Source organism: Syngnathus typhle, linkage group LG16, assembly GCF_033458585.1.
Source record: "Syngnathus typhle isolate RoL2023-S1 ecotype Sweden linkage group LG16, RoL_Styp_1.0, whole genome shotgun sequence".
Lineage (NCBI taxonomy): Eukaryota > Metazoa > Chordata > Actinopteri > Syngnathiformes > Syngnathidae > Syngnathus > Syngnathus typhle.
In genome coordinates, this window is record NC_083753.1 from 3,035,454 (window position 1) to 3,060,964 (window position 25,511).

The 25,511-nt window shown below is 46.8% G+C and overlaps 3 protein-coding genes across 4 annotated transcripts in view; all 3 read left to right on the forward strand.

Annotated features, from left to right (window-relative positions):
* The first annotated feature begins 336 nt into the window (after window positions 1-336).
* traf3 (TNF receptor-associated factor 3) lies at window positions 337-9,192 on the forward strand. 2 transcript variants are annotated; one of them, XM_061302274.1, is made up of 14 exons: window positions 337-576; window positions 1,691-1,847; window positions 2,009-2,174; window positions 2,315-2,366; window positions 2,475-2,579; window positions 2,663-2,827; window positions 2,925-3,005; window positions 5,553-5,627; window positions 5,706-5,798; window positions 5,927-6,067; window positions 6,416-6,587; window positions 6,677-7,020; window positions 7,322-7,513; window positions 8,687-9,192. In XM_061302274.1, exons 2-14 carry the CDS (start codon window positions 1,694-1,696, stop codon window positions 8,720-8,722), a joined length of 1,776 nt encoding a protein of 591 aa, XP_061158258.1. In that variant the 5' UTR covers window positions 337-576; window positions 1,691-1,693; the 3' UTR covers window positions 8,723-9,192. The 2 variants fall into 2 exon arrangements, with proteins under 2 accessions (XP_061158258.1, XP_061158260.1); XM_061302276.1 differs by lacking the exon at window positions 337-576 and adding an exon at window positions 632-881.
* Window positions 9,193-10,917: 1,725 nt separating this feature from the next.
* The window catches only part of mipol1 (mirror-image polydactyly 1), a 36,499-nt gene continuing 21,905 nt past the window's right edge, over window positions 10,918-25,511 (forward strand). The window contains exon 1 of the mRNA XM_061302281.1: window positions 10,918-10,987. The gene's annotated coding sequence lies outside the window, so the exon portion shown is untranslated. The remainder of the gene's footprint in view (window positions 10,988-25,511) is intronic.
* On the forward strand, window positions 10,936-24,731 carry LOC133169787 (glutaredoxin-like protein C5orf63 homolog). The gene is made up of 4 exons (XM_061302290.1): window positions 10,936-11,137; window positions 23,893-23,994; window positions 24,388-24,444; window positions 24,517-24,731. The coding sequence occupies exons 2-4, from the start codon at window positions 23,893-23,895 to the stop codon at window positions 24,718-24,720; spliced, it is 363 nt and encodes a 120-aa protein (XP_061158274.1). The 5' UTR covers window positions 10,936-11,137; the 3' UTR covers window positions 24,721-24,731.

A 25,511-nucleotide genomic window follows, 5' to 3' on the forward strand; every position in this document is an offset into this window, starting at 1 on the left:
TGATATCATCTGTTGCCACGGGATCCCCATTTTGCTTAATATATATTTTTTATGAACTAAAAGGACTTGTGGTTTTATTAAATCAACCTGATCAGTAGCTTTGCTCAATGATGACAATTGCAGCCAATCACAAGGTCTACTAATGACATCACCACCAGGCGATGGGTATGGATAGAAATATTTATTTGAAAACTACTGAAATAGAAATAAATGAGGAAAATAATTGAAACATTTGTCATTAGATTATCTACAAATAAATGTAAAAAAACGAAACCTGAAAAGACGCCGAGCGCGAGCAATCGAAAGGCGGACGGCGCCCCCTGGAGGCGGCAATTTGTGGGGGATTTCCTGGGCGGAAGCGGCGGAGGGGGTTTCCACTAGTGACCCGAGCACCGTCCCTTGCCGCAGTGCCCCCGACGCAGCTGCCGGAGCTCCTAACCCGTTCCCGGTAACCCCCGGCCCAGCATAGGAGAAGAGCGACGAGGAAGCCTCGGATGTGGACCATGAGGGGGCGAGCGGCAGGTCGGCGGTTCGAGTCCCCCGGAAAGGCGCCGAGGAGCGGCTGAGCTGATTCATGTGAGTCGGCACAACAGCGGCTCGTACCTTCGTTTGCGTTTGGTTCTTTTTGGGGTTGACGTGGGTGTCATGCACGTCGTGGGTTGCCAGGTGTGCGCGTGAAGTCTTTTCCACGTTCAATGAGCTTGAAATGGGAGAAGAGAAGCCACAGATGCTAACCGCGTTAGCATGAGCAGCGGCCAGTAAACACAAGTCCCCAGACCTGATCAATCGAACTCAGAGCAAATCGAAATCAAGACGCACCATGGAAAGAAAGCACATCTTCGGAGCGTTTATTCCACAGAATCTCTTTCCCTCATAACCATGTACGAGTAAGCCTTTTGTTCTCACTAGTAACACAATAAAGTAGTTGAACGACTGTCTTACGTTTTTCCCCACTGTCACGTTTTGCTTACTAGTACCTAATTAAAGCCTATTTGCATACTGCTGTGCTCACTGAGTAGGCTTGAATTAAAGGGCCTATATTATGTTTTTTTTTAAGACTGAAAATGCAAGAACTGTTTAATCGGCCGATTTAACTGTCTAATTTAAAAATTCAAAAGGATCTAATCTAATGGATAAAATTAGAGGTGTCAAAACTAATCGACTAATTGATGATCCAATGAGCCGTCAAGTATTTTAATAATTGAGTACAAGTAAACGTGTAGAGCTGCTATTTAATATAAACTATCCAAATACCCAGATTTTTTTTTGTTTTAAATAACCAAAGATAAAACAGCTTATTTTGTGCTCCCTTAACGCAGTGTCTCACAATCAGGAGTCCACGACGACATTGCTGGCGCTACGTGGGAGCATTTAATTATCTATAGTTCCAATATTCGTAATAACTATTCTCATTCATTTCATAAGCACATATCAGCAAAATGGTATGTGACAGGTCACATGACTGATTAAAAGAAAGTAAAACTGCTGTAGTGGGTCTGGCTATTACTCTTGCTGAGGCTTTTGTTCCTTGTATTTAATGTTTAAATAGATATTTTACAATGTTTTAACAAATAGGTCAGCATCTCATCAGTAATTCTAAGTATAGGCCACATTATTAACCTGCATGAATTTAATTGGTGTGTGTGTGTGTGTGTTGGGTTGCGTGCGTGTGCGTGTTTGCGCACACCAGGTCATGTCAGCCAGACACAGCGTTGACGGGAGGGAGGTGCAGGTTCCCCTCCAGCAGTTGGCGCCCTCCCTCATTCCGCCCCTGTCTGCGGCTCCTTCCATCACCCCGCCTCCCAACCGGCCTGCCAATCCCTGGCCTCCGAGCGACTCCTCGCAAGGTGATCCCCATTACGTCATTGCGCCGCCGCGACATTGTTGTCATGCCAAAGTGTATTTATGACAACATTGTAGGATGCAATTGGGTATGGATGATTTCAACGTTTTTCTGATCTGTGAATGATATCAACGTTTGCTATGCGTGCACGTGTGTTGCATTCAGGTGCACCAGCGGGATTCATGCCCCTGGACGGCGGCTTCACGGATCACTTTGTGGACGTCCCCGAAGAGAAATATCTGTGCGAGTCCTGCCGGCTGGTCCTGTGTCAGCCCAGGCAGACCGAGTGCGGTCATCGCTTCTGCCAGACCTGCATTGCCCACATACTCAGGTGATAGATGCACACGCAGGAGCAGCGTGTGTGTGCGTGCGAATGTGTGTGTGTGTGCATGCGAATGTGCGTGCGTATATATGTCTCTACCCGGGTGTGTCTCACTCTGTCCTTCAAGTGTGTGCTTGTGTGCGTTGCAGCCGTCCCAACCCTGTGTGTCCGGCTGACATGGAGCCGCTGTTCAACAACAAGGTGATTGCATGCACGCATGAATTGATCGATGAGTAATTGATATCGATGAATACGAATTGCCCTCGCCCCATAGTGCCAATCCGACCTCGGTCGACCGTTTTGTTTCAGATTTTCCGCGACGTTTGCTGCCATCGAGAAATCCTGGCCCTGAAGGTGTACTGCCGCGCCGAAGCCAAAGGCTGCCATGAGCAGATGAGCCTGCAGCAGATGCCCGTGAGACCGGCGCTGTCCCTCCGCGTTACCGCAGCGACGCGCCCGCCCGCCAGCTCACCGCCTGCCAACCTTGTTGCCCGCAGGAGCACGCCAATGTGTGTCCCTTCTTTGAGGTGCCGTGCCCATTGGGCAAGTGCAAGGAGAGGATGATGAGGAAGGACATTCCCGATCACCTCAGCTGGAAATGCAAACACAGAGAGAGCACCTGCGACTTTTGCCTCACCAAGATGCCGCTCACCGACTTGCAGGTAAAACGCCGGCGACGCTGCGGCGAAGGGCTCAAACAAGCAATGGTCGCCCATCGCGGCTGTGCGTGAACCTGTCCTTTGTGTGTTTGTGCATAAGAAACACAAGGAGACGGTGTGCCCAGCCTTCCCGGTGTCGTGTCCAAACCTGTGCTCCTTATCGTCGCTGCCGCGGAGCGAGGTAACAAAAAGTCGCTTCCTTGTCGTGTCGCCCAAACCGATATGTGTGTGTGTGTAGGGGGGGGGGGGGTATAGATAAATATACAGTGCCTTACGAAAGTATTCGGCCCCCTTGAACCTTTCAAAATTTCGCCACATTTCAAGCTTCAAACATAAAGATATAAAAATTAAATTTTTTGTCAAGAATCAACAACAAGTGGGACACAATCGTGAAGTGGAACAAAATGTATTGGATAATTTCATCCAGATGAGATGAGATGAGATGAGATGAGAGGAGAGGAGAGGAGAGGAGAGGAGAGGAGAGGAGAGGAGAGGAGAGGAGAGGAGAGGAGAGGAGAGGAGAGGAGAGGAGAGGAGAGAGAGAGAGAGAGAGAGAGAGAGAGAGAGAGAGAGAGAGAGAGAGAGAGAGAGAGAGAGAGAGAGAGAGAGAGAGAGAGAGAGAGAGAGAGAGAGAGAGAGAGAGAGAGAGAGAGAGAGAGAGAGAGAGAGAGAGAGAGAGAGAGAGAGAGAGAGAGAGAGAGAGAGAGAGAGAGAGAGAGAGAGAGAGAGAGAGAGAGAGAGAGATGCACTGAGTCTTAGCACTGAGTCTTAGCACTGAGTCTTAGCACTGAGTCTTAGCACTGAGTCTTAGCACTGAGTCTTAGCACTGAGTCTTAGCACTGAGTCTTAGCACTGAGTCTTAGCACTGAGTCTTAGCACTGAGTCTTAGCACTGAGTCTTAGCACTGAGTCTTAGCACTGAGTCTTAGCACTGAGTCTTAGCACTGAGTCTTAGCACTGAGTCTTAGCACTGAGTCTTAGCACTGAGTCTTAGCACTGAGTCTTAGCACTGAGTCTTAGCACTGAGTCTTAGCACTGAGTCTTAGCACTGAGTCTTAGCACTGAGTCTTAGCACTGAGTCTTAGCACTGAGTCTTAGCACTGAGTCTTAGCACTGAGTCTTAGCACTGAGTCTTAGCACTGAGTCTTAGCACTGAGTCTTAGCACTGAGTCTTAGCACTGAGTCTTAGCACTGAGTCTTAGCACTGAGTCTTAGCACTGAGTCTTAGCACTGAGTCTTAGCACTGAGTCTTAGCACTGAGTCTTAGCACTGAGTCTTAGCACTGAGTCTTAGCACTGAGTCTTAGCACTGAGTCTTAGCACTGAGTCTTAGCACTGAGTCTTAGCACTGAGTCTTAGCACTGAGTCTTAGCACTGAGTCTTAGCACTGAGTCTTAGCACTGAGTCTTAGCACTGAGTCTTAGCACTGAGTCTTAGCACTGAGTCTTAGCACTGAGTCTTAGCACTGAGTCTTAGCACTGAGTCTTAGCACTGAGTCTTAGCACTGAGTCTTAGCACTGAGTCTTAGCACTGAGTCTTAGCACTGAGTCTTAGCACTGAGTCTTAGCACTGAGTCTTAGCACTGAGTCTTAGCACTGAGTCTTAGCACTGAGTCTTAGCACTGAGTCTTAGCACTGAGTCTTAGCACTGAGTCTTAGCACTGAGTCTTAGCACTGAGTCTTAGCACTGAGTCTTAGCACTGAGTCTTAGCACTGAGTCTTAGCACTGAGTCTTAGCACTGAGTCTTAGCACTGAGTCTTAGCACTGAGTCTTAGCACTGAGTCTTAGCACTGAGTCTTAGCACTGAGTCTTAGCACTGAGTCTTAGCACTGAGTCTTAGCACTGAGTCTTAGCACTGAGTCTTAGCACTGAGTCTTAGCACTGAGTCTTAGCACTGAGTCTTAGCACTGAGTCTTAGCACTGAGTCTTAGCACTGAGTCTTAGCACTGAGTCTTAGCACTGAGTCTTAGCACTGAGTCTTAGCACTGAGTCTTAGCACTGAGTCTTAGCACTGAGTCTCAGCACTGAGTCTCAGCACTGAGTCTCAGCACTGAGTCTCAGCACTGAGTCTCAGCACTGAGTCTCAGCACTGAGTCTCAGCACTGAGTCTCAGCACTGAGTCTCAGCACTGAGTCTCAGCACTGAGTCTCAGCACTGAGTCTCAGCACTGAGTCTCAGCACTGAGTCTCAGCACTGAGTCTCAGCACTGAGTCTCAGCACTGAGTCTCAGCACTGAGTCTCAGCACTGAGTCTCAGCACTGAGTCTCAGCACTGAGTCTCAGCACTGAGTCTCAGCACTGAGTCTCAGCACTGAGTCTCAGCACTGAGTCTCAGCACTGAGTCTCAGCACTGAGTCTCAGCACTGAGTCTCAGCACTGAGTCTCAGCACTGAGTCTCAGCACTGAGTCTCAGCACTGAGTCTCAGCACTGAGTCTCAGCACTGAGTCTCAGCACTGAGTCTCAGCACTGAGTCTCAGCACTGAGTCTCAGCACTGAGTGTCAGCACTGAGTGCTAGCACTGAGTGCTAGCACTGAGTGTTAGCACTGAGTGTTAGCACTGAGTGTTAGCAGCCTTTCTTGAATGTAACTTTGGTTAAATACACAATGTTCTACTCTCTGTTTTGAGTTGAGTCTAACACCAATTTTGAGCAGTCACGTTACTCTGTTACGCTGGACCTGTGTGCGTCCGTTCGTGTACTGATGTGTGTGTGGGGGGGGGGGGTTTGCCAGCTGGCCAGTCACCAGCACGAGTGTCCCAAAGCTCAGGTCAGCTGCCCATTCCAGCGCTATGGTTGCATGTACAAGGTAAGTCCACCTCCGTCGCCATCTTGTTTTGTACCTACCCTGATGCTGTTGATTAAAAGCCTGGGTGTGCATGCGCAGGCGCTGAGTCCGGAGGTCCAACAACACGAAGCTACGTGTGCCGCTGAGCACCTGAGGATGATGATGCTCAAGAACATCTCCCTGGAAAGCAAGGTGGCATCTTCGGCATTATCCTCATCTTCATCTTTACAATGAAGGATACGTCATGCGCGCGTGTCTGAATCTGCTCGTGTCTTTGGCCACATCTTTATATCTCGTACGCATCGTCCGCGCGTGTGTAGGTGGAGGAGGTGAAGGCCGAGTTGATGGACAAGCGCAAAGCCGTCCCTCTCGTGAGTTCCCGTCTTTCAGAGGCTGAGAAGCACAACGGCGAGCTGAGGGACAAACACAAACACATGGAACAAAAGGTGGCCTCCATGCAGGTCGGCACACACACACACACACACACACACACACATGAGCATGCACAAACGTATGCACATACGCAGCTCTACAAGGATTTCAGTGACACATATTTCCACAAATGTAGCAAACGACATGTTTGCAAGTTGATCTAGAAATCATAGCTCTGTCTCCCCATGTGAAATCTACATCCAGTCAACCAAGAAGTAGTTACTGTGCTGTTTGGTGACATGGTGAGCACCACATCAAACATGGCCCGGATGACTAAGGCTAGCACGTCATAAAGCTTAGCAGCACCTACGACGTCGCCCCATCTGTTACGTTTGCCTTGAGCCCAGCATGCCCTCTCTTGCCGCCTGTCTTTGTAGAAGGTGATGAGCACCCACTCCGAGAAGCTTCTGGAAGTGGAGCTGGAGCTGCGTTCTCTGGCCTCGCTGCGGGACGAGCTGGACAAGGTCCGCCTGTCGTTGGACGCCGTTCGTGCCAGGCTGGGCGTGCTGGAGCAGGGAGGACGCTCCGCCGCAGGAAGCGTCACCCTCGGTAGGCACCAGCCGACAAACTGCGACTCGAACGACACAAAAGCGGGCATGCTAAAGTGGTTTGTGACACGGGCGTGTGTTTGCGCGCAGCCTCGCTGGAGACGCAGCAGAACCGGCACGGCGACATGCTAAGCGTTCACGACATCCGTCTGGCCGACATGGACCTTCGCTTCCAGGTGCTGGAGACGGCCAGCTACAACGGGACGCTCATCTGGAAGATCCGTGACTACAAGCGTCGGAAACAGGAAGCGGTGGCGGCCAAGACTCTGTCGCTCTACTCGCAGCCGTTCTACACAGGATACTTTGGCTACAAGATGTGCGCCCGCGTCTACCTGAATGGCGACGGCATGGGCAAGGGCACGCACCTGTCGCTCTTCTTCGTGGTCATGCGTGGCGAGTATGACGCACTGCTGCCGTGGCCGTTCAAACAGAAGGTAGTGTGCGCCGAACTGCTCGCTACGTGGGGGGGGCAATATTTGGTGATTCGAGCGCTGGTCTAGTCAAGTCAATTCCACTGACAGCTTGGCAGATCGTGAACAATTCTTCCAAAGCAGGCTTTGAGCTATTTATTTTTTTATTTCATCCCCCACATAGCTTTAATGGCTTAATGCTGACAAATAATCCTAAACGCCATTGGCATACTAATGGTTAGCATCGTTAGCCGTGGGTTTTGCAGCTATTTGAACACTACCGCATCAAGCTCGTGATTATCGATTATCATGTTGCATGCGTCAGGTGACCCTGATGCTGATGGACCAGGGTCCGTCACGCAAGCACCTGGTGGACGCCTTCAAGCCGGACCCCAACAGCAGCAGCTTCCGCCGTCCCGCTGCCGAGATGAACATCGCCTCCGGGTGTCCGCTCTTCGTCTCCCAGAGCGTCCTGGAGTCGGCCAGCTACACCAAGGACGACACCATCTTCATTAAGGTGCAACGCACCCACCGCAATGCATGACTTTGAATGTGATTGGTTCATTTGGAACAGAGCCGCACTCTCAGGTGAGGGTGTGCACACATGTGCAACTACCGTGTTTTTCCATGCAAAATGCGCCCCCGTGCTTAATACGCACCCTAGAAATGGCATGTCGATGCTGGAATAAAGCCTGTACCCATGTATAATACGCACCCACGTTTTGACTCTTACTTAAGTCCGTAAACGTAAAATTATTTCAGAAAAAAGAACATCTTTGGGAACAACCGGATGTTATTCTGCCCGTCAGTATTACTGCGCATGCGCTAGCAAACTCGATAGCGAAGAATTGTTTCGGATTTGTGTAGGGTACATTGTGACAGCAAACGAGCAGGTGATCGAGCAAGCGTCTGATACGAAAGCATTGTGTTCGTATGGAGCGTGTTTGAAGTGAACAGCAGAGAAGAAAGGAACAAGGCAAAGTGTTGTGAAATAAAATATTACCTGTAATACGCATTTTGTTATTTGCTGATTGAAACTGCGAATTAAACTGTGAATTGAAACTAATAGGTAGAGAACTGAACTTTCGCTCTTTATATAGCTGACGTGTCTTGCGCATCTGTTCTGCGCATACTGTCATGGCGCCCTCCGTATGATATCCGGTCTACAATGGAGATTAAAAAACAAACAATATTTGACAATAACACACCATCAAGGATTGCACCATCGCATCAAACGATGTGTCGTCAATTATGAATTTTACTGACTAAGTGTGTTGGGCAGGATGGCTGAATGCGATGCGCGATTGACAACAAACATAGGTAGAGAACTGAACTCTCGCTCTTTATATAGCGGACAAGAAGAAAGGTGTGATTCCAAGTTTTGTTTTGAGGGAGATTTTCTTCAAAAATTGTTGTACCCATGCATAATGCGCACCCCAGATTTTAGGACAATAAATTAGTTAAATTTTGCGCATTATGCATGAAAAAACACGGTACATTATTTCACATGTATCTCCCTGGTCAGAAAACATTTTTTTCCAATTGCTATGTAAAGGTTGTATGTCACAGGAAGAAAGCAAATAATTTCTCGTGGTCTTATTTTTTATTTTTTTAACTTTATCACCAAAAGATGGCACTTGAATAGGGGTGTGTAGACTTTTGATAGCCACATGGTATTGTGTGTTGTTAGGTTACCGTGGATACTTCTGACCTTCCTGATCCATGACCGTGCTGTGCGACTCGGACATACCCACCCGGCGACGACGGGAGAGGAACCCGGTCCAGGCGGCCAATGGCGGAAGGGCGTGTCTTCTTCTTCTGATTGGCTGCATGTTTGCGTGCATTTGTGCGCGTGTGAGGCACCACATAACCGCGGCGATGACTCTTGTGAGGCCGTCGCGGTTGCTGCTAGTTATTGATGCTGTGCATCAAGCTTGACTTCCTGTTTGGCAAGGCATGCTGGGAAATCGACGGCAGGAGCCAAGGAAAGTTGTGTCACATCGGCGAGTCGCGGCGACGCCGGACGTGTGGAGGTGGACCTGAACATGGAAGTCAAACGTGTGGACGTTCCGCCGTGGCCCCGCTCACTTCTTCCATAGGATTGTTCGCTCCACGAATGTGATTCAAAGGAAAGACGTGTAAGTGTTGTTTTCGTTTTTGTGGTCGATGACAGGAATAAAGGAAATTCCCTTGCAAGCACTCCTTTATTTCCTTCTGTTTCCGCAGTGCTGCAGTTGACAGTGTTCAATCTATACCTCATTTAAGTTGACTGCGGTATTTGGAAGGAGCAGTTCAGGAAACGTAGAAATCAAACTAGAGCTCGAATCATCTGAATATGGAATTAGCAGATGGAAGAATGTAATTTCATAATGAAATGTGGAATTCAAAGTTTTGGAAACATGACATTGAAATAGCTGAAGCATGGATTTGAAATTAGATTGGAATGTGGTGGACATTTTTTTATTTAAATCATGAGATTCAAGTAAGACAAACCATGGAATTGAAAATTTGAATTGGAAATCTATTGCAACATGGAATTAAAGTCACTGTGGGATTCCAATTGTTAAAATTGAGTCATGGAAACATCACATGGAATTAAAATACTCGCGATGTGGATTTAGATTAATATTGAAACAAATGAAAGTTATCAAGAGATGAAATTGAAGATATGATTTGTATCAATGTCGTCAAATTCAAGTAAAACAAAAGATGGGGGTAAAAGTCAATTAGAATCATGGAAGCATGCAGTAGGAATGCTTCATGATTTTAATGTTTAAGTCCTATAGTTATTGAAAACTGGGGCATGGAATTAAAGTATTGTGGAATTAGTTTAATACAGTAAAACTCTGTAAAAGAAGGAATTAAAAGTCAGTTTGGCACATGAATTAAAATTATGGCAAATTGAATTGGAATTATGGACTTAAAATACAACAAAACATGGAACTGAAAGTCTGCTTTTAAATTTGACATGTACGTATCCATGTAAGGCAACTGAAAATACATCCATCCATCCATTTTCTGTACCGCTTAGTCCCCACAGGGGTCGCGGGTGTGCTGGAGCCTATCCCAGCCGTCATCGGGCAGTAGGCGGGGGACACCCTGAACCGGTTGCCAGCCAATCACAGGGTACAGAGACAAACAACCATACGCACTCGCACTCACACCCACACCTAGGGACAATTTGGAGTGCTCAATCAGCCTACCAAGCATGCTTTTGGGATGTGGGAGGAAACCGGAGTGCCGAGAGAAAACCCACGCGGGCCCGGGGAGAACATGCAAACTCCACACAGGGAGGGCAGGAGGTGGAATCGAACCCGCATCCTCCTAACTGTGAGGAGGACATGCTACCCAGTGAGCCGCCAACTGAAAATACATCCATCCATTTTCTGAACCGCTTAGCCCCCACGGGGGTCACGGGTGTGCTGGAGCCTATCCCAGCCGTCATCGGGCAGTAGGCGGGGGACACCCTGAACCGATTGCCAGCCAATCGCAGGGCACACAGAGACAAACAACCATTTGCACTCGCACCTAGGGACAATTTGGAGTCTTCAATCGGCCTACCAAGCATGCTTTTGGGATGTGGGAGGAAACCGGAGTGCCGGGAAAAAAACCACGCGGGCCCGGGGAGAACATGCAAACTCCACACAGGGAGGGCCGGAGGTGGAATCGAACCCGCATCCTCCTAACTGTGAGGCGGACGTGCTACCCAGTGAGCCGCCAACTGAAAATACATTCCCATTAAATTAGCTCATAGCATTAAAAGTAATTAATTAATTAGATGGAAACATGAAATGAAAAGTGCTGGAAATTTTGAGTAAAAACAATTAGATGCGGGAGGGGGCTCGAACAATACACTGCTTCCACTGACGAGGGAAACGCCAATGATTGTCGCCTTCCTCCCGTCCAGCAGGTAGCGACCATGCGCCCGAAGCTGACCAAATACGAAGAATTAACAGCAGCTGTAGAAGAAGAAACTAGACGTGATTGCAAAGTATGTAATCTGTTGTTGCTTGTAAACGTTTCCATTTGTGCTCCTCCAAATCAACTAAAATTCAAAAAATCCATTCTTCAAAGTTCAATTCTTCTTGTGGGTTTGAATTCAAAAGGCGTGACGAATTGTTTCCATCGCTGCTGTACTCCGGTGAGTTGAATTAACTTGGACAGTTTGTCCGTGAGCAAACAAGCGAACAACAAATTATACAAGGAGGCGACATTTTATATCTTATATTTTGTTTTTGAAGACAACGTTGGTTTCATCTCTATAGACAAAGTGGGACTCGTTGATAATTTAATGATTTTAAATTAAGACGGGACGCCCACTTGTAAATCCTCAACATCCGGTTATTTTGTGACGTTTCCGAGGTAAACGAGGAAGGCACCATTTTGTTTGGACCGTTCCATAAGACAGACTGCTCTTCACCGGGGCTCGTGTAGTCTAGCCCTCTTTGGAACTCATGTAGTCCCAGTTAAGACCCTCAAGCATTTTATTTGATATTCTAAATTATAATTCTCATGATGTTTTGCTGGCATCAAACAAATCTGTAGGTTCCCAAGAACACGGTTTTAATATATCCAGCACGCAACTTCACATACTGCCATTAACTATCACCCTTCTCGTCGTCCAAAACACCTTAACATTTTTTATACTCGCGAGAGTTAACTGTGTGTGTACTTCAGGTACCATAAAAATTTTCCATGTATAATGCGCCCCCATATATAATATGCACCCTCAAAATGACATGTTGATGCTGGAAAAAAGCCTGTACCCGTGTATAATACGCACCCAAATTTTGACTTTTTATTTTTAAGTCCCAATGATCGTCACACACGCATCTGGGTGCGGTAAAATTTGTCCTCTGCATTTGACCCATCCCCGTGTAATTTTGATCCATCCCCTGGGGGAGAGGGGAGCAGTGAGCAGCAGCGGCACCGCGCTCGGGAATCATTTGGTGATCTAACCCCCCAATTCCAACCCTTAGTGTTGAGTGCTAAGCAGGGAGGCAATGGGTCCCATTTTTATAGTCTTTGGTATGACCCGGACGGGTTACTTAAGTCCGTAAACATAAAATTATTTCAGAAAGAAGATCATCTTTGGGAACAACCGAATGTTATTCTGCCGGTCAGTATCACTGCGCATGCAGTAGCAAACTCGATAGCGAAGAAATATGTGAGACTCTCAACAGGATCACCAATATTTGAGTGATGTTCCAGTTATTTATCACAATTATTTATTATAATAATATTAATATATATAGTAATTATTTATTTATTATTCACAATTGTCTGGTGATTTCTTAACTAAACTAGGCTGGATGTATTTTTTTTGTTGGCGTTGATTTCTCCGACTGCCCAGAAAGGCACCACTGCGATCAGTTAGGTTAGAATGAAAAGAGAGGAAAGTGACGTTGTAAAGAACCATCCATGACAAGATTTTCTTCAAAAATTGTTGTACCATGATTTTCTTCAAAAGAAAAAAATAATAATTGTACCCATGTATAATGCGCAGCCCAAATTTTAGGGCAATAAATTAGTTAAAGTTTGCGCATCATACATCGAAAAAAACGGTATTACATCTCCCCCTTTTAAAGTCATAACATGCTTTCAGTACAGACTGTATAACAAAAATCCCTCGATTTACTCCATGCATCTAAATCAATCCTATTATGTCGAGTTTACGTCCAGAGCAGATAAATGTAACCATTTTCTTTTTATATTCTGGTCAATCACTCATCGTACAACCAGTTCTGAACATTTTTTTTTTCACATCAACAATGTTCTCATAAATCCAGTCTGTTGGCTGGTTTACTCACTCTTCCTGAACGAGTGATGGTGACTGTCTCTCGAGTGGGTGAGACAGATGATCCAGTGGCAGGTGTCTCTACCTGGCTAGGATTCATACTCACATCTGTCCCAAAGTCACCAGTCCCTTCAGCTGTGAATTGTTGTGGAAGCCTGTCGTTACCCGAAGATAATGTAAGTGCTTTCTGTGGATGACATCTGTTCCGTCTATACTGTCCTCCGTCAGTAGACTCCACCAAGTAGGACCTTGGAGTAGAACTGCCTTGTACCACTGTACCTGTCCATTGTCGTTGACTAACACTTCTGGAATACCATCGCGTGCAAATATGGCTTTCAGCTTACCAATGACTTGCTTGCTTGTGATCAACGGCACATGTAAAATCTCAATGTACCTTGAATAGTAGTCAGTCACTACCAAATATGACTGCTTCCTATGCTCACACAGATCTATGCCTACCTTTTTCCAACGCCAGGATGATAACTCACTTGGCTCTTTTCTCTGTGTGGCTCTGTTTTCTCTGCAAAAGTTACATTGAATTACTTTTGTCTTGATGTACTGTGAGATTCTCGGCCACCATATTACTAAGTGATTAGCTCTTTCTCTATGTTTTACCAACCCTTGGTGCCCATCGTGAATCTTGTCTAAGATCTCATTGCGCAATGGACTGCATAAGGCTGGGCATCCTCATTTAGTATGATTTTCACAGGTTCCGTCTTTAATAGGCCACTTGTTCCAAACACTGTCTTCACTTGGTCTACTCTTTGAACGAGACCCATTTCCACAGCTTCCCGCTGGTTAAGCAGACTACAGCAGTTACCTTTCATTACATACACAGGAAAAGTGTACTCTTTACCCTTGTATACTGTTTTGGCTGTGAACCACCCCACCCCATCTGAGCCACCCGCCTGGACCGACAAATGGTCTCTCTGCTTTATTTAATTTCAGGGATGTGGGGAGCTTCACGAAAGTAACTTCATTTATAACAGTCATAACAGTCACATCGGCCCCTGTATCAATTTTAAATGAAAGTGGCATCTTCTCTATGTATTTCAAGTGTAACAGTCCAATTGTCTTGAGTTGGCCTCCTTGCTGACCTCACCCAAAAATTGGAACTGTCCCGTGTTCTCAGTGACTTCTTTCACTTCTTTAGTATGACACACTCGTGGCCAATGTCCTCTTTTGTTGCACTTGCTACATGTACTTCTGTAAGCAGGACATTTTCCTTTTTCCTGATGCTGAGTGCCACACCTGCCACAGCTCTTGGCCCTTTTCTGGCCTGTGGCCCCTCCTTGTGGTCTTTACTGTGCTGCGTCCCCCTCCAACTACTGTCAACATGAGCCACTTGTATGTCCTGTAGCTGGGACTGGAGGCCAATTCGTATTGCCACCTCCTCAGCTTGACGCACCTGCTGGATGACTTGTGATAGCGTCAAGTCTGCCTTGAGCTGAAACATCTGAGATAATTCCTTATCTCGAATGCCAACAACTATATAGTTCATCCCGGATGTGTTCATCTCTCGTCGCCGAACTCACAGTTCTCCCCCAAATCGAATAAAACTCTGATGTATGCTTCTGCCTTTTCCCCGGCCAGCTGACTTCGCTGATAAAAAAGCAGTCTCGTTCGTGTATTAAGTTCCATCTTGGAATCAAGTCCTCATCAAACCTCCTGACGCATGACTGCACTGCAACCTACAGCGACAACCACATAGTGAAGTTTGCTGACGACACGACTCTGGTGGGTCTCATCACCAAGGGAGACGAGACTCAATACAGGCTGGAGGTTGACCTTCTGACCACGTGGTGCAGGGACAACAACCTCCTGCTGAACGTTGACAAGACCAAGGAGATTGTTGTTGACTTCCGAAAGTGTCACACCCAACACCTGCCGCTGACCATCGACGGTGCTGTGGTGGAGAGAGTGAGCAGCGCCAGGTTCCTGGGGGTGCACATCAGTAAGGATCTCTCCTGGTCCACCAACACCGCATCACTAGCGAAGAAGGCCTAGCGCCGCCTGTACCTCCTGCGGAAACTCAGGCGAGCGAGCGCTCCTCCGGCCGTCATGACTACATTTTACCGCAGCACCATTGAGAGCGTCCTCTCCAGCTGTATTGCTGTTTGGGGTGGCAGCTGCACTGACTACAACTTGAAGGCCCTCCAGCGCATAGTGAACACCGCTGGTAAGATTATTGGTGCTTCACTCCCCTCCTTGAAGGACATTTACACCTCCCATCTCACCCGCAAGGCGACCACGATTGTGAGTGATGTGAGTCACCCCGCTCACTCTTTGTTTGATCTTCTGCCCTCTGGGAAGAGGTACAGCCTGCGCTCCCGCACCACCAGACTCACCAACAGCTTCATACTCCAGGCTATTAGGATCCTGAACTCGCTCCCCCTTTCTGCGTAGCGTCCTGTACTTTGCGCTATGCTTACTGTCTGCTGTATGCACACTGGCTCAGTTCTGCTCCTCTTATTTATTGGGTTATTTGTTTATTATTTATTCATCACTCATATTATTTATTTATTATTTATTGTTTGTGCCTTCTTGTTTTTATTTTGTGTCGTCTACTTGTATGTCTATCGTGTACTCTGTCTCGTCACCGTGGGATAGAGGAAACGGAATTTCGGTTTCTTTGTGTGTCTTGACATATGAAGGGATTGACAATAAAGCTGATTTTGTCTTTGATTTTCTCCGCCTCACGTCCCATGGCGTACATGAGCGAACTGACCTGGACTTCGCCGTCCGAAAGCATGAAAATCTCTGTTTCCACTCTGGCCACTCTCCTGGGCTCGTGAACTTGAACTCCTCCGGTGGACTAAACTTCGACATCTTAATCGCGTTCTTCCAGTCGCGTCACTTCTGACACCATGTGACGTTTTGCTGACATCAAATAAAATAAATCTGTAGGTTCCCAAGAACACGGTTTTAATATATCCAGCACACAATTTCACATACACCGATGGCCATTAACTATCACCCTTCTCGTCGTCCAAAACACCTTAACATTTCTTATACCGTAATTTTCGGACTAAAAGTCACTCCGGAGTATAGGTCGCATTAGCCATAAAATGCACAATAACGTGAAAAAAAAAACATATAGAAGTCGCTCCGGAGTATAAGTCGCATGTTGGGGAGAAATTTATTCGACAAAATCCAACACCAAGAACAGACATGAACGAGCAACAACAGGCTAAACGAAAGGTATGCTAACGTGACATAAACACAAACGAAGAGCTGAGAACGGGCCTGACGTAACATTCAGTTATTAAAAAAAAACTATTACATAAATAACACGTTTATAAAACCATCTGTGCCACTCCAATTCATTAAATCCATCGATCGTCCTTTGTCAACAATGGGTGCGTGCCGCTGACGGTGCTTGCACTTCAAAATATTCCACAGGCCCATATAACGGTATATAAATTAGATATCAAATAACTATTATATAAGCAATAATATTATTATCAAACCATCTCATCATCATCATCATCGGTTTAAAGTCCGCTTTCCAGGCGCCGCTGGGTTGGACTGGGTTCTCGATATGGCCTTCTTCCACCGGGAATGGTCCATGGCCATCTCCTGGTTGATGCCGAGTGCCTTCATGTCGGCTGCCACGGTCATCTGCCAGGTCTTTTTAGGTCGGCCACTGGGTCTTGTTCCCTCTACGTTATACGACATAACTTTCTTCACCCAGTCGTTTTTCCTCGCATGTCCGTACCATCGCAGTCTGCCTCTCCTCACCACATCCACTATGGCCTCCACTCCCATCTTCTTTCTCATTTCTGCACTGGTCTTTTCCTCCCTCATTGACACACCACACATCCATCTGATCATCCTCATTTCTGCTCTGTTTAGTTTGTCTTTGTGTTCTGTTTTCAGGGCCCATGCCTCACTTCCGTACGTCATACTACTTCTGACTCAGGCTGAGTACACTTGGCCTCTTATCTTCAGGGATGGGGCCTTAGATGTTAAGAAGGGCATGAGTTCCCTGAATTTCTTCCACCCGCTTCTCACCCTTGTGGTCCCTGCTAGGTCCACCACCCCATCAGCGTTAAGCATGTCTCCAAAGTAGCAGAAGCTGTCCACCACCTCGTACATCTCCCCATCTACCACGAGCCCCTCTTGCTCAGCTGGGTCTGCCTGGGCGACTTCTCCCCTACACCGCTTGCATTGAAAGGTCTCACTTGCAGCTAGTAGGCTGCCTTTTACTCCGCTGCATCTTCGGTGTACCGATCTCTGGCAACCCTTGCACCGGATAGAGTTAGCTTCCACTCCCTTCCCGCAAACTCCACATGGCCATGCTCCTGACTGCGATATCACTCCCAGGCCAGCACCACCGACCATGACCTTTGATTTTGCCGCATTCACCTTCATTCCTTTCACTTCCAGGCATGTCTTCCAGGCTGCTAGCTTCCTAGCTAGGTCTTCTCGACTGTGAGCCATCAATACCAGGTCATCCGCGTAGAGCAGGTCCCATGGTAGTCCACCCCTCACTTCCCTCGATACCACATCCATCACAATAGCAAACAGTAATGGGCTGAGCACTGATCCCTGGTGCACCCCTACCCTTACTTCAAACCCATTACTGTCGCCAACTCCTGTTCTAACAGCTGTGCAGGCTCTGCGGTAGAGAGCCATCACAGCCTTAACCAGTCCCTCTTCCACGCCCGACTTCCTTAGGGCCCACCTCACCACCTCGCTTGGCACCCTGTCGAACGCTTTTTCCAGGTCAACAAAAGCGAAGTATAACCTCTTCCTCTTCTCCTGGTGTTTCTCTTGCATCTGTCGGATGACAAAAATTGCGTCTGTTTTACCTTTACCAGGCATGAAGCCATACTGCATCTCGTCCGCCTTTACCCGTGACCTCACCCTCCTCTCCAACACCTTCTCTAATAGCTTCATTCCATGCTCCAGCAGCTTTATGGCCCTGTATGACCCGCATGTGAGTGGGTCCCCCTTCCCTTTGAATAGAGGCACCAGGCCGCTTCTTGTCCAGTCCTCCGGAATGTGCCCTCAGCGATGACACTGTTACACAGGTAGGTCATCCACTGCACACCGACGTCTCCCGCTGCCTTTAGAATCTCTGCCACCACTCCAGATGGCCCAGCTGCCTTTCCATCCTTCATGGCCTTCATGGCTTTTCCCACTTCTGTCCATGTGATCGGGTCACATTCACCCTCCACTTCGTCGCATCCCGCCTCTCCATACCAGTCATTCTCCACATTCAGCAGCTTCTCCACGTACCTTCGCCATACTTCCTTCACTCCTCTGTTGTCACGATGTTGCCATCCTCATCCTTGACACAGTTTGCACCGGTCACATCACGCCTCTCCTTAACCATTTGCTTCGCTATCTTGAAGAAGCTCTTTTGTCCTCTCTCACTCTCCAATTCACTTGCAAATTCTTTCCTCTTGGTCTCTTGGGCCTCCCACACTGCTGTCCGTGACGCCCTCCTTGCCTCTACATACCGTGCTCGGTCTGCCTCCGTTTTAGATTTCTTCCATACTTTATGGCACCTCCTCTTCTCATTCACCGCTCTTTTGACGCTGTCATTCCACCACCATGTTTATCTTTGTCTTGCTTTACCCTTTGACCATCCGCAGACCTCCTCTGTGGCTTCAAGCAGAGCCTTCTTCATTGCCGGTATGTAGCTTCCACACCTTCAACTTGGGAGGATGCTTCTTAGCCCCCACCTTCTTGATCCGCAGAGTTAGGTCTCCGATGACTAGGCGATGCTGAGACACACACTCTTCTCCAGGGATTGCCTTGGCATCCCTGACCAGGACGCGGTCCTCCTTTCTGACCATGATGTAATCTATTGTGCTCTTGCAGCCACCCGAAATGTATCTTACTAATTTGGCTTTGTCCTTCTTGAAAAGCGTGTTGCACAGCACCAGCTCCAGTGCGTCGCCGAACTCCAGGATCCTCTCTCCCTCTGCGTTCCGCATGCCGTACCCCTGTCCCCCATGTACCCCCTCAAAGCCATCTGACTCCCTCCCCACGTGTCCATTCAGATCACCTCCCAGAATTATAACCTCTTTCTGGGGGATCCCTGACAGCACCATGATGGCCTTGTCCCAGAACGCATCCTTCTCGTCCTGACTTCTGCCAACTTGAGGGGCATAGATTGAAATTACGTTTGTCAGGCGCTTCCCAACGATCAACTTCACAACGATGATCCGCTCATCTACCCTGCTAGTGCTTAGCACTTGATCTATCCACTTTATACCAATAAGTACTCCAACACCACCAGTCCCTTCGTTGCAGCCTTGCCAGAAGAACTTGTACCTTCTGCCGATTGCACCCAGCATCCTTGCACTTCCACCCTTCCATCTCGACTCCTGGACACAGCAGACATCCACCCTTCTTCTGTGTAGAGCAGTGGTCACCAAACTACGGCCCACGGGACCGTTTAATCCGGCCCGCCAACCCTGAACAAATTGTATTATTTTTTGGTCATTTTGCCTGCAATGACTGCGTTTCCCCAGTAGATGGGGAAGCGCTCGCCTGCGCATTTACTACCGGGAGCCGTGTCAGAAAGCTCGGTGCACACTCACAAGTGCGTGTACGTACTCTGTAGTACGGACATGGCGCACTCGCGCTCGATTTGTATCAGTCCCGAATTTAGAGCGTGGGCTGTGACGACAGCATTCTTGTAATTCGCGCGCTGAGCTTTCAGATGCAGTTTTGCGCTAAAGCCACCCACGAACCTTCCCCTGGAACCCTTCCATTAAAATGAGTCGCCCAAGGAAAAGCAAGGTGGACACAGTGCCGAGCGTTTAAAAGAGAGTGGCCAATTTGGCTCGACGTACGCGACGTGACGTTCAGCCACATGAACGTCAACATCAACCCGTCACAGATCAAGGTAAATGGACCAACACCTCGGGTCTCGCCTAAGAATTGCCACAACAAATTTTACTCCAGACTATGACGCACTAGCAAACTTTAACAAAAAAGACAGCGGTGTCTACAAGCCTACTGGAACCTACAAAAGAATTATAAGGAAGGAACTCAAGAACTTTAAGAGACTGCTCATATGTGTCAGAGAGATTCTGCTCTGACAACTGAGCTGAACTTTTATCTGTTAAGATTGTCCATGGCACAACAGAAAGTTAATGTTCCATGGCTTTTTTTTTCTATGAAGAACGCAGAGAGAGTTATTTAGTTATTTATTTCCTGTTTTTTCTGTGAAGAACTCAGAGAGGGTTATTTAGTTATTATTTATTTCATTAATAGTGTTATTTGTTTCCTGACTTTTTTTCTGTAAAGAATCTGGAAAAGGTTATTAAATAACCGTTATTTGGTTATGTGTGGCTTTCTAGAAAACAATAAATTTTTTAAGCTCCCCTACGATCGTCACACTTTTTCTGTTACAAACTGCCACCGGCCCCCCATCAGAGAAGGGAAAAGTTATGTGGCCCTCGCAGAAAAAAGTTTCGGGACCCCTGGTGTAGAGCCTCAACCACCTCCCCCGATCGGTGCGACATGCTGCCGATGTTCCATGTAGCCACCCTAACACGTGCCTCCTGCCCCTCTCTGTTCAGGCCTCCCCGCAGTCCATCGGGCTGAGGGCAGTCATATAATCTACCTGCGGTTTGGCCTTCTTTTCTATCATTCTTTTTGTCATAGGCTGATGAAAATGCCCACGGAGTACTTAAGGCTGTACCCTGCCTCTCCTGTGTTTGTCTAGCCATACTAAGATTTTTTGGAGCAAAACTTTTTACAGTCGGATGCGCTTCCTGACACCAACCCAAGGGGAAATAGATTTTCTGTAGGGGTTGACTCCCTTAGCCCATTCCTCTCCCGAGGAGCCCACTGGGCAGTGGTACTATTTAACCCATAGTTGGGGGCTGGTTCGTGGGCACGAGGGCGTGTCCACACACGTCTAGGGGCCAAACCTCCTCTGAGTCCCTTGTAGTTTAGCCTGGGTCCATGTAGTACCCAGTTACCAAGTGTCGCCGTGTGGAGGCACTACATAGGGCTTGCTGTTAGAGAGGCTATGTACTGGCAGGGAGAGACTTAGGCACTCTGCTCTCCCGTTCGCATACTGCTAGCCAGCGGTGAGGGTTGACAGTGAGAAGTGACATGCACTCCACCAACACACTAGACTCATCACAACAACCCGACTTGGTCTTATGAAGTCAGACACATCTGTGGACGCTAAATCATTAAATCCATCGATCAAATTCCTCGTCCTTTGTCAACAACGCCGCGCGTGCGACCTGACGTCAGCCTCGTCGTGGTTACGTAGATCTAGTATATAACTAGATATATTGTAGCGTTAAGAAAGTACAAGGAAAGACGTGGGTTAGGTAAACTGCTCTTTATTTAACAAAACAAACTTCCGGGCGTGTGGCGGCGTGGACTTCCAGCCACGGAGGTGGAAGAGAGATTCATAGAATAGGACCGGACGTGCGTAAAAGCCATGACCGAGCCCCATCCACCGTCCCCGGACAGCCACCCGGCTGAGCGCCGGCCCCCGACTTCTATCCACGGAGGTGAAAGAGAGGTCCGTAGAGTTTAGTTTTAGTTTAGTTTATTGTTTAGCACATATCATTACCGTTTTTTTCCGTGTATAGTGCGCAAAATTTAACTAATTTATTGTCCTAAAATCTGGGGTGCGTATTATACATGGGTACAAAAAAAAAAAAATTTTTTTTTTTTTAAATTTTTTTTTTTTTTTTTTAAAGAAAGTAATGGTACAACAAAACCAACAACAGGACTGACCGACAAAGTCGTGGAACAAAAAGACAGGGTGACAGTACCAAAGACAGGAACAGAATGACAGTAACACATGCAATGGTCCAACGGTGAGCGAGGGGCAGACAGGACTTAAATACAAAACACGTTACATCGATTGAGGTGACACAGGAAGAGAGGGGCGACGCGAACAGAAACTATGGCAACCTAGACACATAGCAAAACTGGGGACGAGACATGACAAATCTCCCCCGAAATAAAACTCACCTTTCTTCTTGTTTGTTGTCAATCGCGCATCGCATTCAGCCATCGTGCCCAACACACTTAGTCAAAAAAATCCATAATTGACGACACATCGTTTGATTTGATGGTGCAATCCTTGATGGTGTGTTATTGTCAAATATTGTTTGTTTTTAATCTCCATCGCGGACCGGACGTCATACGGAGGCCGCCATTACAGATGCGCAGAACGTATGCGCAAGACACGTCAGCTATATTAAGAGCGAGATATGTTTTCTTCCTATTAGTTTCAATTCACAGTTTAATTAGCAGTTTCAATCAGCAAATAACAAAATGCGTATTACAGGTAATATTTTATTTCACAACACTTTGCCTTGTTCCTTTCGTCTCTGCTGTTCATTTCAAACACGCTCCATACGAGCGCAATGCTCTCGTATCAGACAAGGCTTGCTCGATCACCTGCTCGTTTGCTGTCTGTCACAATGTACCCTACACAAATCCGAAACATTTGTTGCGGCTCCGAGTCACGACGAGGGGCAAGTTTTGGTTTCCAAGGGTGTTTTTATTCCTCTTCAACGTCTCTCCCATACAGAGCCGCCTCTTTCCCGTGCGCGCACGGAGCGCGGTGGTGCGTTTATGGGCAGTCGGAGAAATCAACGCCAACAAAAAAAATTACATCCAGCCTAGTTAAGACCATACCAAAGACTATAAAAATGGGACCCATTGCCTCCCTGCGTGTGTGACGATCATTGGGACTTAAAAAAAAAAAAAAAAAAAAAAAAAAAAAAATTTAAAAATTAAAAAAAAATCATAAAAATTGGGTGCGTATTATACATGGGTACAAGCTTTTTTCCAGCATCAGCATGCCATTCTTAGGGTGCGTACTATACATGGGGGCGCACTATACACGGAAAAAAACGGTATATCAATAACTGTGCAAGGAGGGAGACAAAGCCTAGGGCTTGTAAAGAGCTCCACTCCTTCTAACCCCCAATTCCAACCCTTAATGCTGATTGCCAAGCAGGGAGGCAATGGGTCCCATTTTTACAGTCTTTGGTATGACCCGGCCGCGGTTTGAACCCACAACCTTCCAGTCTCAGGGCGGACACTCTAACCACTAGGCCACTGAGCTGGACCGGGTGTGCGCAAAAGCCATAATAGTTTTTCAAACCTTCTGTGTCACTCCAAATCCTTAAATCAGGGGTCTCAAACTCCAGTCCTCTGGGGCCGCATTCCTACATGTTTTCCAAGTTTCCCTCGTTAAACACACCTGATTCAATTATCAGGCTCCTGCAGAACGTGAGGATGAACTGATCATTTGAATCAGGTGTGTTTAACGAGGGAAACTTGGAAAACATGTAGGAATGCGGCCCCGAGGACTGGAGTTTGAGACCCCTGCCTTAAATCCTTCAAACTCTACATCCTCCGTGTCACTTAGAAACAAAGCTGCTAATGATGCCGGTAGTACGTGGGGCCCTTCGTCATCCCGTGATCAAGGTTTGTCCTTTTTGTAAACAACAGCCGCGCTGCGCTGCGCCGCTGACGTCACTTGAAATTCAAATTACAGTAATCCCTTGCTACATCGCGGTTTCACTTTTTTTTTTTTTTTTTTAAACTTTTTGAAAAATTCACATAAGTTGCTCCTCATTATAAGTCGCCTCCCCACCCAAACTATGAAAAAAAACGCGACTTATAGTCCGAAAATTACGGTACTCGCGAGAGTTAACTGTGTGTGTACTTCAGGTACTATAGAAATTTCCATACATTACAGTTCTTAATTATTTTCTCAGTCAGGCACCCCTTCTTTCCCAGGAGACAAAAAAAATACTAGAGGTGGGTTTACTTATAAACATTTTGCAAACAGCACTTGTTTGTATAAAAATACGTATAAAGTAATGAACAACTAAGTGTCATCAAAGGCACTTCTGTTGTGACCTTCAAGAACACTGTGTGTAGTGCATGCTGGGATGCTTGGGAGACTTTGACGTCATCAATAAGATAAGCTCGGTAATGATATCAGTAGGTCAAGACTCAACGCATACTCGACATGCTTATTGGGTGAGCTGGGCCCTCCTGCTCTGCGATTGGCCGGCTACTGTGACCGAAGGTGCTGTGACCCAATCAGGTTAGCAACTATTTTCTTTTGTTTCTTTTCCCAGATGCTAACGTTTGTGCTGCAACGCGTGTCACAGATTACGCCTGTGACACGTGTCAGGTGGTACTGTCACAACAGCTTACCTGTTCTCACACTGTACTCCAAGGTAATATGCATGCTAATGCTAACACGCCCAACAAAAGAAAATTCTTTTATATCTTTTATAAACTCACGAATAATAAAATAGCTTGTCCCATAAGCCAAATGCAGTCACTCCTTTTTACTGCCTGTAAATTGACCAGCTCGGTTGTGTCGACTACTCGAGTCATCAATGGGATAAATAATTCTGAAGAGATTGTTTGCTAAGGCTAACAGTTTATGAAGCAGCAAGAACATGTTAATCCTAACAGTTTATTTCGGAAGTGTTGCTAGTCTGTTGAGTGTTAAAAACAAAACATTGTAGCTTTGTTTTGAATTTTAACATGGTAGCTTGCTAACGTTTATTCAAGAGTGAAAGATGCTGGTGTTCGAATGCTAACCGCCGCCGTTTTGTTTGTAGGATCCATGTCCTCTGTGCGACGAAGCCAAAGAAGCTCTGCAGCCCCTCAAGCACAAAGTGAGCGGTCACAAATAACTCTGAATAAATGAATGACTGGTCCCTGATGTTTGTGGCCTGCGCGCAATCCAGTTTGTCCTGCAGCAGGTGGACATCAGTCATCCGGAGAACCAAGTTTGGCGAGACAAGTACAAGTGGGACATTCCTGTCTTCCATCTGAATGGTCGCTTTGTCATGAAGCACCGCGTGGATGTCAAATTGCTTGACAAGCTGCTGGACGACCACCACAGTGACCAATCATGCAAACAAGGAATTGATGAACAAATAAACACATGAAGACAAAGTCATCCGTTCCTTGTCTTTCATTCTTTTGACCCATGACCAAAAATTGTTGGCATGATTGGCGGCTGATCTGGAGAGCTCATCAATATTTCAGCCGGTGTGCGTGTTGCCGTGGTGACGTCTGTTGTCGTGGTGACGTCTGTTGTCGTGGATGGCGTCTCGGGTTAAAATGGTGGACGTTCAGCTGGCGGTGCAGAAAACCAAAAGAAAGATGTCACCTCCAGCTGCAGCTGCTCCGCCAGTAAGATTTCCACAATTGGTCGTTTGACGCTCATTAGGTCGCCAAGCGATGCCGTTAGCATTTTGCTAACGTCAGATGTGAGCGCCCGCTGCACATCTGGCGTGAGTGCGTCTACATATTCTGTAATGCAATTAAAAAAACAAAAATGTCATACATTCTGGATTCATTGCAAATCAACTGAAATATTGCAAGCCTTTTATTATTTTAATATTGCTGATTATGGCATACTGCTTAAGAAAACTCAAATATCCTATCTCAAAATATTAGAATATCATGAAAAAGTATACTAGTAGGGTATTCAACTAATCACTTGAGTCGTCTAATTAACTTGAAACACCTGCAAGGGTTTCCTGAGCCTTGAAAAACACTCAGCTTGGTTCAGGAAACTAAATCACAAGTATGGGGAAAGACTGCTGATCTGACTGCTGTCCAGAGGGCCATCATTGACACCCTCCATCAGGAAGGTAAGACACAAAAAGAAATTTCTCAAAGATCAAGCTGTTCACAGAGTGCAGTTTCAAAGCACATCCACAAAAAGTCTGTT

Excerpts from the sequence above, each read along its gene's own strand:
- traf3 (XM_061302274.1), top strand. The coding sequence starts at position 1,694 with ATGTCAGCCAGACACAGCGTTGACGGGAGGGAGGTGCAGGTTCCCCTC. Across the intron at positions 2,175-2,314 it reads TGCATTGCCCACATACTCAG|CCGTCCCAACCCTGTGTGTC; the intron begins GTGATAGATGCA and ends TGTGCGTTGCAG. Across the intron at positions 2,367-2,474 it reads AGCCGCTGTTCAACAACAAG|ATTTTCCGCGACGTTTGCTG; the intron begins GTGATTGCATGC and ends GTTTTGTTTCAG.
- LOC133169787 (XM_061302290.1), top strand. The coding sequence starts at position 23,893 with ATGCTAACGTTTGTGCTGCAACGCGTGTCACAGATTACGCCTGTGACA. Across the intron at positions 23,995-24,387 it reads TTCTCACACTGTACTCCAAG|GATCCATGTCCTCTGTGCGA; the intron begins GTAATATGCATG and ends TTTTGTTTGTAG. Across the intron at positions 24,445-24,516 it reads TGCAGCCCCTCAAGCACAAA|TTTGTCCTGCAGCAGGTGGA; the intron begins GTGAGCGGTCAC and ends CGCGCAATCCAG.